The following is a 15677-nucleotide window of genomic DNA, read 5'->3' on the forward strand; positions in this document are numbered from 1 at the left end:
CTTGAATTGACCATATGCACCATTACTTCCTGGTTTTTGATAAGCCAGCTCAGTAATTTCCGGTCAACTGTGCTGTGCCATAAGGGGAGCGCCCTTTGCTCGGTTTCTCTACATAATACATTCACAATTTGGAGAAAAGTTTTGTTTGTCTAAGAGGACCAAACGTCCACACATACCGTTTCAGGAGTGACACACGCAAATGTTACATTTACGCTAGTGTATCTGTTAAATCATGCCGTGAGTCATTGCTATGATTGACAGTGGCAACGGAATGAATCATCTGACGAGATGATGTCAAAATAGAGCTGTGCATTAAGCGATTCAGGCTAAATTCAGACTAACAAAAACTACAGCAGCAGCAAGTCTGTGTTGGATAATGTAGTTATTCAATTAAATCTAAACATTTCAAAGTATTGAATGCATTATTTAATTGTTATACCAACTTATTTAAATTGTATTTGACTTTATAGATATTTAAATAATTGAGCATTATAGGCTGTTGTCTGGCCTTATTTATTTATTTTATTTAAATGACAAGTGACTTTGTTACTTCCTGCACTTGCTATACTTTATACTTCGGTGTGAGAAAGTACAAAATTTGTTATAATATTTAATTTTTTAATAAATCAAAAGACGTGAAAAAAAACTATAGAGTTGAAATGGCAGCTGCAGCCAATTAGTGATCCTCTGCTGCCATTTCCTGGTTATACCGTTAATTTAATTTTCATCTTAAAAAGTCTTATTTTTCGCCAAGAGACATGTTTTTGGCTCATTTCTTTTCTTCATGAATGAAATATGAACCTTTAATAAAGTTAATTTTACTGCACAAAGTTGAGAAATATTAAAGGCTTTAAAATTGTATAAGATTTTTTAAATGTGTTCATGGCTATAAGGTAAGATATTGATTATCGAGAATACCATTATGATGTATTTAAAGGGGTCATATGATGCTTTTTTAAAGATCATTATTTTGTGTATTTGGTCTAACAGAATATGTTGACATGCTTTAATGTTCAAAAAACACATTATTTTTCAAATACTGTACATTATTGTAGGTCTTCTATGCCCCGCCTCTCTCAAATGCGTCGTTTTCTACAAAGTCCCTCCTTCCAACAAGAGCAGTCTGCTCTGATTGGCCAACTGACTCAGTCATTGTGATTGGCCGATCACCGGAAGCACTCGTTGGAAATGTAACACCCCTTTCCATAATCGCATGCTTCATCTTTCAAAATAAATGTAAAAACAGTTAATAATGTCTTTAAATTTACAATCAGTTCAAGCCCGAAAGGGGAACAGAATCGCATGACAGAAACAGTGATGAAGCTCGTATATGTTTGCAGTGCACAAGCCATGGATGGTTAAGACAGTTGACTCCACTGTTTGACCGTCTCTCTCTCTCTCACACACACACACACACACACACACACACGCGACGCACAGATACTATTGGCAAAACTCTGTATTTGAACATTCAATAGCAAATACTTAAATTAATCACAAAACATACATACAGTAGCTGATTCAGAAGCACCATATTGTCGTAGCAAAGTCAGAATTACCTCCTCTCCTAGGTTCATGAAGCGGTCATCCATAAAATGCGTTGCTGTTCTGTTGTAAGTAATCTTAAAGATTCCTAAATGCATCTACTTTCGGAAGGTCAAATAAAGTGCTTTTGCTTTCGCCTAGATACGCACAGCATCTCCCTGACCTGGCTGCTTCAACACTAACTGCGGTTACTAAAACCAAACCTTCTTTCTTTGCGTGAACATTTGGGCGGCATTACGCAAATATTTCCACATAGTGATATAGATATGTGGGGGCTAGGGATGTCAAATTTCGATTATTTCCATGATCGATCGTCGTTTAAATTAACGATCAATTAATCGATTAATCGTTAACCATAATGCTGCAAAATGCATCTATTGCAGGCACACAGTCACCGGCATGACAGGATGTGCAAAAGCCACACACACGCACACACACACCAAACGCTTTTTTCACTTGAATTAAAGGGGTTTTAGTCTGAATAAAATGCTAGTAGCAGGATTATAAAATGAATAGATGTGATTATGATCATTTGATAAAATGAAGAGAGCGCGCCATACGTTTGAGATCATTTTAGTTTGTTGACTGTTTCCCTGCACGGAGACCGCTGAATGCGCCTCTTTAAATGGTTTTGTGGTGCTCATTGTTGTATTTTAAAACACAATTGCAATGTTTTCAACTGACATTATGGTATTTAAAATAAATAGTATTTAAAATAAAATTATCCCAAACGTAACTGTGGCGCGCGTGTGGCTGCGCTGCGCAGTAAGTGAACTACAGCGCTGCTGCACCAAAACACGCTGTTGCTCACATGAATTTGATCCTGCTGGATTCTGTACTAGAAATTTTTGCGTTCCGTTAGGCCTATTTGTTTTTAAATATCCGGCATACAGTGCATTAGATCGTGACAGTGCATGCGTGCGTGCATATGAGGACGAGCGAGCGCGGCTTTGGCTAGATTTATTTGGAGGTTAGCCTATTGCTCATGTCGCATTCGGCACAAATCCAAATGTTTCCATATTCGCAATGTATTTGAATGTTAAACTATTATTTATAATGTAAACTAGGCTTTTACTTCACACGCATTCGCATATAGACGGAAAAGATCATCCTCTTCATATGAACAAAAACGTCCTTGGGGGTCTATTTAAACTGACCAGTGTAACCTTTTAAATGTTTAGTTGACTATTTTATTTTGATAATGAACAGACTGCGATGTAAGTTTGAATCGCTAGAATATACGTGTGCAGCAGGCTCCGGCGCGATCGAAACAGCTGAGACATTAAAAAAAAACCTTTTCCGCAAAAGTGTTTACTTTCATTTGTGCGCACACACAATAAAAACAGAAGATTTGTGCTCTTGTAAAATAAAGCAAACAAACAGAATAAGTTGTCATCCTTTTTCTTTTCTTTCCGTGAACTTATGGAGCGCCGCCACACTTCTGTTTTAAATCCGTTATCTTAATTATTTAAGTCGGATATATTGCGCATATTAAAAAAAAAAAAAATTATGAAAACAAATTGTGATTTTTATGTTGGGCCTATTACTAAGGCTACATAGGCTATACATTTTCCTTAAAGCATCCCATTTTGTCCCAGGGCTTGAGAACCTGTGCCCTAGTTACTGTAGGTCCATGCAGAAACTTGTGAACGATGCTCGGCGTCACCGTTTAGTGACATCAGTGAACGCTCCGGGAAAACGTATAGTACGTCATATTGTCTGTGTCGGTCACACAGCGCCTATTAATCGCTGTTTTGAATCCAGCAATTATTTATTTACAAATTATAAGCTCTGGTTATGACAAGTGTGGTACCTATAAAAGCTTTGTTTATTAGAGGAATAATAGGAAACTCTTAGATCGCGACCATGCCTCTGGATGCGCTCAAGCCTTCATTTACGCGGCTTTGTTCTGGTTTGCCGGTTAGTCACGAATTTCCACAAATTCAATAACATATAGGCATTGTTTCTTTTCCTAAATCTTCACAGTCTAACCCTCTAATTTCGCAGGTTTATTTTATTATCTTTCACTTTTAATCACTGTTTTCGCATCTCTTACTGTGGTAAACACGGGAAGGGAAATTAAAGATTTCAAGAATTAAGAATTCGTTCGATTTATTAATTTGTTCCCTTATTTCACGGGTTATTTAGGGAACAAAAATAAATGAAACATGGATGTTGCCACAAATTAATAAGTCATAGGAACGAATTAACAAGTTGTAGGAATGAATAGACTACCTGTCCTGTGTCGCAGCCCTGCAAAGCGCACGATATGAAACCGTTATCTGATGAAATGATTAGTTACTACATTTCTATTGCTTTTTATGTTGAAGAACTTTTATGTTATTTCTATTTACTTTAAAGTTTAAATCACATTAAAAGCTTAATTTATTTTGTACATTGTGAATGAATGATGGTGCATTTATACGGTCTCCGTCACTCACAGCCGCTCGCACGTGTTTTGCGCATGAGCCGCACGCAGCCCAACATTAAATCGGTTAACCGACCATCGACAGCCTTAATCGATTGCATCTCTTATCGACAATTAATCGATCATCGATTAATCGTTGACATCCCTAGTGGGGGCATATTTGAATGAGCCATTTTAGGGAGGCATGGCAGAGTATTAACTTTGATAAAGAATATCTCTTTGGATTTGAGACTTTAGTCTTTGCAACTTTACAGATCTTCTTTATGCACCAAGAGCTTGTAACACTCCAAAGAGAAATCGCATCATATGACCCCTTTAAGAGATTAGCCTAACTACCTAAACAGTTACATAGTGTTTATTTGTCAGCATTTAAATGAACAGTGTAATTTCCTGTGATTACCAGACTCTGCATATAAAATTATATGTTCTTTAATAACAAGAAAGTGTATGTTAATTGCACTATCATTATTTTTGGTGTTGCAATTATTTTGTTTCTCAGTTTCTGATAAGAATGAGGCAGGAAAGTTTTCTGTGAGAGTCTCTACCTATATATATAGCACATATAAAATGAGCTTCACAGGAAAATTATGGTTGTGTGGGACGGAGATTTCAAAATAAGGGCGAGGTCCTGTTGGGGTATTGGTGTGTTTGTTTTGGTGCTTTCAAATATCAACATTGTTTGGCAGAAATCGCTTAGTGCACCTTTAAATATTACATGAAGGTACACCATGTCACACAGACTTAGTAGCTAGTGTTGATATAATGTTCAGTGAAAAAACAAGAGTGCTTGGTCAAGGAAAAATCAGTGTGTGATCTGAATCAATATCATGTGTCCACAGAGGTGAGGTCGGAGATCTTTTCCTCAGAATCCAAAACTCAAAGTTCAGACCGAGCAATGGATCTGGGCTTGGCCGAAGACCATTTCTCTCGACCTGTGGTAAGCACTTAATCTGCAGTTGTTCTGCAATGATAATGAGCAATAATGAGTACTCTTGTCTTGTGATCTGAGATTGCCTCACATGGCATATTCAGTCCACAACCATCTGGTTAGATGTTCGCCACTTATAACAGTGTGTCAGTGTGTACTTAAGAAGGGTATTTCTCAAAGATCATAGTAAATATCAAACATTTGTTTAGTAATTTCTGTGCAGCCCAGTCCAAAGACCATCTGAGCCAATTTTGGACAAAACATGACAACAATTTACTTTTGCACCAGTTCAGCAGGAGTTAGTAGATTATTGTACTTGTGTTTAGTTGACTTTGTGGGCAGATTTTCCTGTGTTGCATGGCTTGCAGGAGAGAATTCATGTGATGCTGATTGGTTGACAGTCTGTGGATGGTAACCTCTTGCTAAACCACTCTAGTGGTGAATGGATTGCAGAAGGTGGCTGGGTTACACAGTGATGCACGCCAAAGTTCTTTCATAGAGCTTGAGTTTGCTTGAAGCAAAGACTTTGATCAGTCTTCACAGTGCTGATGCTATGAGAACTTCAAATTGACTTCAAATCAAGTCAAATAACGACATGCACCAAAAGCCAAGATCTGGTCCATGCCCCAGCACACTGCCAATGAATTGGTGTGATTCTGCTTGGGATTCAGATAATCAGTACCACTCACTTAGTTTCTTGCTCTTTGGTGAAACCAAGAAGAAGCTTTGGTGGGGGCCTTGTTCACTCATGCTCTTACAATACAAAGTGATCCTGTGTCTTCATAAGATTTAAAATATAACAGTGCATGACTCACCGATAAGGACTGCTTGATGGCCCAGGGCCAGCATGAAGGACTTTTGGGTCAGTTTGTAGAATTATATGGGTCCCCTAGCTGACAAGGCAGCTCAGAAACTTAGGTCATGGGGGTTGGCAGATGGGTCTGGAGGAGGTGTTTGAGATGGACATGGCCTTTTCTTCGCCCTCACCCACTAGATACAGCACCCTCTCTCAGGGTTCGGAAGACTACCTCTGCATTGCCTTCCCACAGAGTGAGGGGACAAAGTTTCACCTGTCTTCCTCTGAGGAGGTTGATGTGGCTGGCCATGACCAGGATGAGACTGGGGACTCTTCACCCCAGTCTATCCAGTATATGTTGCTGTTGGAGGTGGTGACAAGGGTTGTAGCAAACTTAAAGTAATTTTCCAAACATCTACATAAAGTAATTAATTTATCCCAATGAGAAGCAGGAAGAATGTCCAAGAAGTAAACTGGATGAGTGCTTCCTACACTCTAAATCACCTCCTCCACAACGAAGCCTTCCTTTCTTCCCTGATCTCCATACCAAGGTTGCGAGATCATGGGAAAGGCCATATTCAGCTTGCTTATTCAGTGCTAATGTCACTAATTATTCCAGCATTCTGGGGCTGAAGCAACATGGTTATGGGGCGATGCCTATGGTTGAACAGAAACTTGCCAGCTATCTGTCCCCTGAGTCAGCATCATCCCTCCAGCACTACCCACCAAGCCGCTCAGAACAAATTTGTCTTTGGTAGGTAAAGCTTTCATGGCAGCGGGTCAGGCTGCCACATGCCTGTACACCATAGCAGTGTTGCTGGCATACCAGGCCAACCTGCTTACCTGATGACCTGGACAAAGGTAAACAAGTCAGGTCTGATGAAATCAAGCAGCTGGGAAGGGCCACAGATTTGTCAGTTCAAAGGGGTCAAATTTACTGTGGTATACCCTGATCAGGCTCTGGTGATGGAATAAGAAGTGTTTACCCTCTTGAGGAAGGAGGCTATAGAGCACGTCCCTACGCTCGAGAGGCAGTCCAGCTTTTACAGCTGATACTTCATTGTTCCCAAGAAGGATGCATCCCATCGTAGATCTGCGCCAACACAACTGCTCAGTTAAGACGTTCAGATTCAAGATGCTGACATTGAAACTCAAATGCAAATCAGGACTGAGGACTGGTTCATCATAATAGGTTTAAACAGTTGGGTCTGATGGCAGCAGCGTCAAAGGTTATCCCTCTTGGTCTGCTGTACATGAGATCACTGCAGTAGTGGCTCAGGACCAAAAGGTTTTCTTTGAGGGGCAACACATTTCACATGATTAGTGTCACGCGGTGCTGCCTTTGTGTCTTACCCATGTGAAAGAAACCTTCATTCCTCTCTCAGGGACCTAAGTTGGGTGCTTCGTGTCGTTGTGTAACATTTACGATGGACGCATCCCTCACGGGTTGGGGAGCGATCATGAGTGGCGGCTCAGCCCAAGGTCTGTGGGAAGGCCATCATCTCTCCTGGCACATAAATTGGGGCTGAGGCAGCGTCTCATTTCCTTCAGGGAACCATGGCTACATATGTAACCTTTGCTCTAGTGTAGCAATTGGAATCAATAATGTCCATTTTCACTGGCATGTAAGATTTTTGTTGTCATATGTTTATTTATTAGAAAAGGTATTGTGTCAAAAACTGCCAATCTGTGCCAGATAGATAATAGAAAAAAACAGCATTTAGCCCTGCTTCTATATTATTCTTTATGTCCTTTTTGGAACTTAAAACCTGACTTTCTTTGTCTAGACAGGTGTCTAAATTCATTAAAATATCTTTTATGTCTTCCACAGAAGAAAGTCATACAGGTTTGGAACAGCTTTAGGTGACATAATTTAGATTTTTAGGTGAACTATCCCTTCATGCATTGAAACCTCTCATGAAAGTAAGTGATTCAGCATGAGTTGCTTATACTGTTATTTGAAGCACTGAAGTGTGTGGATGTTTGCACAGGGTTCATTTGTGGCATCTGATGTAGAGCAGCTAAAACAGGCCATAGCAGAGTGCAAGAGACTGATCCTGGAACTGCCAGAACATTCAGAGAAACAGAAGGACACAGTCATCAAACTGATCCACCTTCGGCTCAAACTACAGGAATTAAAGGTTTGCACTACCAGTCAAAATTTGCAGACAATTATTGGTTTTAATAATTAACATTGAACAAACTGAAAATAGTATGGTGGCTGAGAAAAACACACACACACACACACTTGCAAATAGTAAAAACACCAGCAAATTAAGAAAACATCTTCATCCGTTTGACAACACATGCTACCAAATACAGAAACGTGCTGCAAATACTCGCAACAAACAAATACAGAAATGCGCTGCAAATACTCACAACACAACCAAATACAGAAATGTGCTGCAAATACTTACAACACAACCAAATAACAGGAACGCTCTGCAAATACACACAAACCACATGAGAAATGTTTAAGGGAAGCGCAACAAGTGACAAACCTTTCTGGGACATGCTCTGAAAGGCAAGATTTTTTTTTTTTCCTTTTTTTTTCATATGATTCCTTAGCTTTTTTGGGGATATTATTAGCCTAAATATGCTGACGAAATACACAATTACTGTAACTGAGAAACGTTTCGTAAGCTGGATAACTTACTTTTACAACTTCCCTTACGGAAATTAACCATGGTTTTACTATTTAAATAATAATAATAAAATAAACATGGTTACTACTATAGTTAAAAAATGGTAACCACAAATTGACCATGGTTTTGCTACACTAACCATAGTTTAACCATAACTGTGGTTATACAAATGGTAATCAATACACCAAAAAAAAGTTACTACACTTTTACTATAATGGTTATGGTTAATTTTTAACCAGGTGGATGCTGCACACTGGTGGTGGTTGAGGAGATTACCCCCTTCTACTGTGTGTAAAGCACTTTGAGTGCCCAGAAAAGTGCTATATAAATGTAAATTATTATTATTATTATTATTATTATTATTATTATTATTATTATTATTATTATTATTAGTATTAATAATAATAATTTTCATTAGAGTTGATGAGGTTCACTTTAAACATTTCCCTTATGAAAATTAAACATGGTTTTATTAAGTGTAGTAACCACTTTTTTTTGGCTTTTTGACTACCATTTTATAACCACAGTTTTACTACAAATATCATGGTTAAAATATGGTCAGTGTAGCAAAACCATAGTTAATTTGTGGTTGCCACAGTTTAACTATGTGTTTTGGTTTTATTTGTTGTAGTTAAATGGTTGGTTTTTTTTAGTGTTTTTTTTTTTTTTGTGTTTGCTTGTTGTGTTGTTTTTGTGTTTTTTGTAATTTTGTGTATTTGCAGCACGTTTCTGTATTTGATTGTGTTGTTGTGAGTATTTGCAGCACGTTTCTGTATTTGGTTGTGTTGTGAGTATTTGCGGTACATGTGTTGTCAAACTGATGATGATGTTTTGCTAATTCGCTGGTGCTTTTTCTATTTGCATGTGTTTTCTTAAGTTGTAGTGCATTGAGCTCTCTCTGTCACCATAAAATAGGCTTTTAACAAAAATAGAAAAAATTTAGGAACACATTTCTTAACTTCAGTCAAAGCTAAAGTTGAGCTAAATCTTTTATTGTCTTTCCCCTTTAAATGCGTATGTTAATTAAAATGTGATGTACACATTTACTTTTATAGATTTACAATGTAAGCATCATAAAAAGTATGCAAATACATTAATATGGTACTATGCACATGTTAAAATGTTACTCTGAAACACTCTACTGTTGTATAGAATATATATCAGGGTACCTGCTCTGTTTCTGTATCCACTAAGGGTTCCTGATTTAGATCAAAACATTTTTAAGTTGATGAGAAACATAAATTCAGTTAGTTGTCTAAATATTTGGCTAGTGATAAATTGTATAAATAAATTGTGGAATTTTGTTTTACTGTTGTGTTGGATATAAACAGGACCCAGAGGAAGATGAGCCGAACCTGCAGGTTCTATTAGAGCATCGATTCTCAAAGGAGAAGAGCAAGAGTGTCAAACAGATGTGTGACAAGTGTAGCACTATCATATGGGGCCTCATTCAGACCTGGTACACCTGCACAGGTCAGACCATCTCAACTGAACCCATTGCAACATTATATTAAAAACACATTTGATTCATTCATTAAGTACAGTCATTTCAAACCATTACCAAAAGAAAAATTATTATGCAGCTCATTTCAGTAAAACACTACTTTCATAAAACTTGAACTTCCCAGTGGCTATGAAGCTCCTAAAAGAACAACAATACTAATAAAGCATGATAGAACTATAAATTCCATAAATATCCAATGTAGTCCGTATGACATGTTCACTATATTCCAAGCCTTACAATATTATTTGTATTAAAAAAATAATAATAATAATAATATAAATGATTAAAATTCAAAGTACTCATAGTCTTCCTCTTTTCTATCTTGATAACTTATTTATCATTCTTTAAACATAATTCTTTCTCATAATTATTTAAAGGTTTACATTTTTGAGTTGCACAAAAATAAATAAATAAATAAATAAATAAATAAATGATTGGATGGACTATTCTTTGACATTTCAAACATGTATTTCCATAGTGTGATTTGTGGTGCACTGTTCACAAAACCTTGGACACATCTGTAGTGAAGTAATTTGCACTTCAGGCTTTTCAGTCTGACACTTGGCTATAATGGTAATTAATATTAGTAATTCGTATTAGTTTAATTGCTTAAGCAAATTCAGATCTTACTGTGATGGACTGGTTGTCTATCCAGTGTGTTTCCCTGCCTTCACCCTGGGACGCTGGATCCCTGCAATTCGTCATAGTATAAGTTGTTTGGAGAATGGATGTATTCAGATCTTACTGTGTGATGACACAACTTAAAGGGATAGTTCACCTTCAGTTGCTGGTCTCCATTTACTTCCATAGTATGGAAAAAACACTATGCAAGTCAAAGGGGATCAACTGAAGGTGAACTAATCCTTTAATGTTTGGTTTTAATACTACTATAAATTGCTTTCCATTTCTGGTTCCAGGTTGTTATTACCGTTGTCATAGCAAGTGCATGAATCTTATCAACAAACCATGTGTGAGGTCAAAGGTCAGCCATCAGTCTGAGTATGAACTCAGCATCTGTCCTGAAGTTGGTTTAGATAAACAGGACTACAGATGTGCTGAGTGTCGGACACCCATCTCTCTACGTAAGTCTCTTTCCAAACAGACATCACATCTTCTATTGCTTTTCCAACATTTATCTTTGTCCCTGATGATGACACAAATGTGAACAGATGTTTGTTTGTTTGTTTTTTAATTTTCTTTTTGTTAATAAATTCTTTGTGGTTATAGTCAGACCACGAACTTCTTCCACAGTGGCCACGCAGAAGAAATAATGTGCCACGCACACGCAAAAAATTAGTTGGGAAAGCCATTTGATTGAATTCTAGTAAAAGCGAAAGAATCGCAATGCTCGGGCAAATTGCTATAGAGTCGATATAGAGACATTTAACTACAATCACACACAAGGTGTATTGTGCAAACTACTTCATAGTGATGTTTAGACAGCTATAAAATAAATCTATTTTTTTTTTTTGTACTTACAGATCTCAGCTTTAGGTTTGCTTCAGTTTGTTTTCTATTCTATTCTATTCTTTTATATTCTATTCTGTCAGTTTAAATAGTTTGTTTTGATATTATATTATATTATGTTAAGCCTATATTATAAACCTAATAATTAATTTACCTTGTTTTTAATGGAGTCTCTTGCTCATCTAGGATGTATTTATTTGAAAAATACAGAAAAAAGTGATATTGTGAAATATTATTGCAATTTCTAATACTGGTTTTCTATTTCAATACCATTACTGTAGTCTTCAGTGACACATGATCCTTCTGAAATCATTCTAATATGCTGATTTATTATCTGTGTTGAAACCGTTGTGTTGCTTAATTTTTTTTTTTTTTTTTTTTTTTGGAACCTGTTACTTTTTTCTTTAAAAAGTTAAAGGTTTCTTGGTTAAAAAAGAACAGCATTTATTCAAAATAGAAATCTTTTCTAACAATGTAAGTCTTTGCTATCAATTTTGTCCATTTAACACATCCTTGCTGAATAAAGCTTCTTTAACTTTCTTTGATTTTTTTAAGTTTCTTTAAAAAAGAAAGAAAAATTCTGACACCAAACTTTTGAATAGTGCATATTGTAACACAAAATCTCTATTTTGAATAAACACTTCTTGATAACTTTTTATTTGTCAAAAATTTCACAGGTCCCAAAAAATATTAAGCAGTACAACTGTTTCCAACATTGATTATAAATCAGCATATTAGAATGATTTCTGAAGGATCATGTGAAACTGAAGACTGGAGTAATGATGCTGAAAATTCAGCTTTTTTTTCACAGGTATTAATTAGATTTTAACGTATATTAAAATGTTTATTTTAAATTGCAATAATATTTCATAGTATTATTTTTTTAAATAATAATAAATATTTTTCTCAAATAGATAGGATACAGCCTTGATGAACATAAGAAACTTCTTTAAAAAACTTTACTGATCCTAAACTTTAGAAAGACAGTACTGTATTATACTGTAAAAAAAAAATTCTCGGGTAACCTAAATGTGCATCATTTAGTTACATCATGGGTCAAATCAAATATAGCACATTAAAGTTAAAAGTTACACACTTTTTTGTGTGTGCTTTGTACAGGGTTTAAAGATGAATGTTTTTGCTCAGGTGCCCGAAATGGCCACTCAATGGAGAAAAGTTTTGCTCAGAAAGAAAAAAAAAATAGAGGGGACATTGGTCAGAAGTGCTAGATTCAGTGTTGTATAATTACTCTATATTGGGAAAAGCTAACTTTGATATTTAGAATTCCCTTGCATAGTAAGTTGTAAAATATTGTCTTGTGCTGTGTAGGGGGTGTTCCTAATGAGGCACGGCAGTGTGATTATACAGGTCAGTATTACTGCAGCAGCTGCCACTGGAATGACACAGCCATTATTCCATCTAGAGTCATACACAACTGGGAGTTTGAGCCCCGTCAGGTACAGTAACACTGAATCTTTGAATCTAAATGTTGTCTAATGTGTACATAAATGACCCGATATATTTACAGCAAAGCTTTTTTCATTTTTCGTCTAGGGATATAATGTTAGCAAACGTCCCAATGCTGCCCACGCTGCTGAGAGCAGTGTTTAAATAAATATGTAAATTGCTTTACAGTATTAAACATGAAAAAGCACAGTCAGAGATGATTGCAGTTAGAATCCCAGCTTCAATTTCTACTATTAAGCAGCTCTCCAGTGTTTTATCAATGGATTTCTGACCTTTACGGATTTCATGTCAAAGAGGGCAGAGCCACTGTGCACACAATATCTGTGATCTAATTGCCACAGATCAATGGTTATTCAAAGGTGTTTACCAGCCGGAGCAAAACCTTTCCAGAAAGTTTGCTTTAGCAAGCTGTTTCAAACTCCCGAAACAAACTCCAAACCAACTTTTGGCCTGATTTTGTTTGAAATTGTCACACCAGTTCATTTTTCTATTTCGCTTGAAGTATATCAGGGCTTAAGCAGCTACCTTCTAAGGCGGCATCTTAACTGAAATGGAACTTCATAAAGTGGCTAATTTGAAACACTGCACAAAGGCAGAAAAACCACATGGCACACACACCTCACTAAATAGCAAGTTGGAGACTCAACTTATCACAGGCTTCAATAGAGTTTGTGTTGCCATACTCTCGGTGCACTGATTACTATAACATTGTATTTCTGCATGAACACAGTTCAAATATATTTCTGCAGTTGTCAAAATTCATGTACAGCGAGTGCTTTATAATGTTTGCTCACTGAAGAAGCGTGTTTTGAAGAAGTTTGTGGGGATCAGTGGTTTTATGTACACATAGGCATTAGATGCTCCAAATGTAGATTGCTGGTTCTGACAGAGAAAATGTTCATGTATTTTAAATACATTTTAAATAAAATGTATTTTGTTTAGAAAGTCAGAAAGAGGTTTATTGCTAATACAAGGAATTTGTTTTAGTGTCGCAAGCTTCCAGTACACAGAGACAACAACAACACACAGATAATAAAAAAAAGATATGAATAAAATACACATGCATAAATATAAATAAATCACAAAAAAAGAATAAAGTGTATGTACAGGTGTGCTATAGATAGAATAGGAATAGAATAAAATAAAATAACAATAAAAAATAAGTTGTAGGGATGTACTAGGATTTAGGGTGATAAATAAGTATAAGGTTATTGCACATACTTTTATTGCACAATGGGAGAACATTAACTGTTCATGAGGTAGATTGCCTGGGGAAAGAAACTGTTCTTGTGCCTGGCGTTCTTCGGTATTCGGTGCTCTGTAACGCCGACCAGATGGCAATAGTTCAAAAAGGAGATGGCTTGGATGTGGGGGATCCAAAGTGTTTTTTTGAGCCCCTTTCCTCACTCTGGATGTATACAGTTCTTGGAGGGTAACCAAGTTCTAATCAAGAACTTGGAGAAATTCTTGGTTAGTTTAGTACATTTAGATTTACATTCATTCATTAAGTAGATGTTTTTTATCCAAAGTGACTTATAATTGAGGAATACAACAAGCGATTCATCATAAAGAGCCAAATAAACACAGGAAGTTCTCATAATACAAAATTTCAAACATTGTTCTGACTAATACAAGCTAGACAGGGAGTCAAGTCAAGTCAAGTCGTCTTTATTTATATAGCGCTTTAAACAAAAAAGATTGCGTCAAAACAACTGAACAACATTAATTAGGAAAACAGTGTGTCAATAATGCAAAATTACAGTTAAAGGCAGTTCATCATTGAATTCAGTGATGTCATCATGCAGCTCAGTTCAGTTTAAATAGTATCTGTGCAATAATTTGCAATAAAGTCAACGATATCGCTGTAAATGAAGTGTCCCCATGTAAGCAAGCCAGAGGCGACAGCGGTAAGGAACCAAAATTCCATTGGTGACAGAATGGAGAAAAAAACCTTGGGAGAAACCAGGCTTAGTCGGGGGGCCAGTTCTCCTCTGACCAGACGAAACCAGCAGTTCAATTCCAGGGTGCAGCAAAGTCAGATTGTGCAGAAGAATCATCTGTTTCCTATGGTCTTGTCCCGGTGGTCGTGTGAGACAAGGTCTATACAGGCGATCTGTCTCTGGGGCTCTAGTTGTCCTGATCTCTGCTGTCTTTCAGGGCTGTAGAGGTCCTTTCTAGGTGCTGATCCACCATCTGGGCTGGATACATACTGGATCCGGGTGACTGCAGTGACCCTCTGACTTGGATAAAGACTGGATCTGGTGGCTACGGTGACCTCGGAATAAGAGAGAAACAGACTAATATGAGCGTAGATGCCAGTCTTCTAACGATGTAGCAAGTACATCAGGTGTTATGGGAAGTGTTCCCGGTTCTGGTTTACCTGGTTTAATGCAACCTAAAAATCCTTTAATGGATTTGTATATTAGAAGTGTATTAGTATGTTATGTGTAAGCCAGGTTAAAGAGATGGGTCTTTAATCTAGATTTAAACTGCAAGAGTGTGTCTGCCTCCCGAAGAATGTTAGGTAGGATATTCTAGAGTTTTGGCGCTAAATAGGAAAAGCATCTGCTGCCTGCAGTTGACTTTGATATTCTAGGTATTATCAAATTGGCAGAGTTTTGAGAACGCAGCAGACGTGGAGGACTATAATGTAACAAGAGCTCGTTCAAATACTGAGGTGCTAAACCATTCAGGGCTTTATAAGTAATAAGCAAGATTTTAAAATCTATACGATGTTTGATAGGGAGCCAGTGCAGTGTTGACAGGACCGGGCTAATATGATCATACTTCCTGGTTCTAGTAAGAACTCTAGCTGCTGCATTTTGGACTAACTGGAGTTTGTATACTAAACGTGCAGAACGATTACCCAATAAAGCATTACAATAATCTAACCTTGA

At 36.9% G+C, this 15677-nt stretch overlaps 1 protein-coding gene across 3 annotated transcripts in view; it reads left to right on the forward strand.

Annotated features, from left to right (window-relative positions):
• Positions 1–15677, forward strand: part of def8 (differentially expressed in FDCP 8 homolog) — a 104257-nt gene that overhangs the window by 33584 nt on the left and 54996 nt on the right. For 2 of the 3 annotated variants that reach the window (XM_042743784.1, XM_042743785.1), the window contains 5 exons: positions 4813–4910; positions 7689–7838; positions 9674–9815; positions 10764–10928; positions 12643–12770. In XM_042743784.1, coding sequence (XP_042599718.1) covers positions 4813–4910; positions 7689–7838; positions 9674–9815; positions 10764–10928; positions 12643–12770 — 683 coding nt within the window. The remainder of the gene's footprint in view (positions 1–4812; positions 4911–7688; positions 7839–9673; positions 9816–10763; positions 10929–12642; positions 12771–15677) is intronic. The other variant, XM_042743787.1, reaches the window with a different exon arrangement.

This window comes from Cyprinus carpio, chromosome B18, assembly GCF_018340385.1.
Source record: "Cyprinus carpio isolate SPL01 chromosome B18, ASM1834038v1, whole genome shotgun sequence".
Classification (NCBI taxonomy): Eukaryota; Metazoa; Chordata; class Actinopteri; order Cypriniformes; family Cyprinidae; genus Cyprinus; species Cyprinus carpio.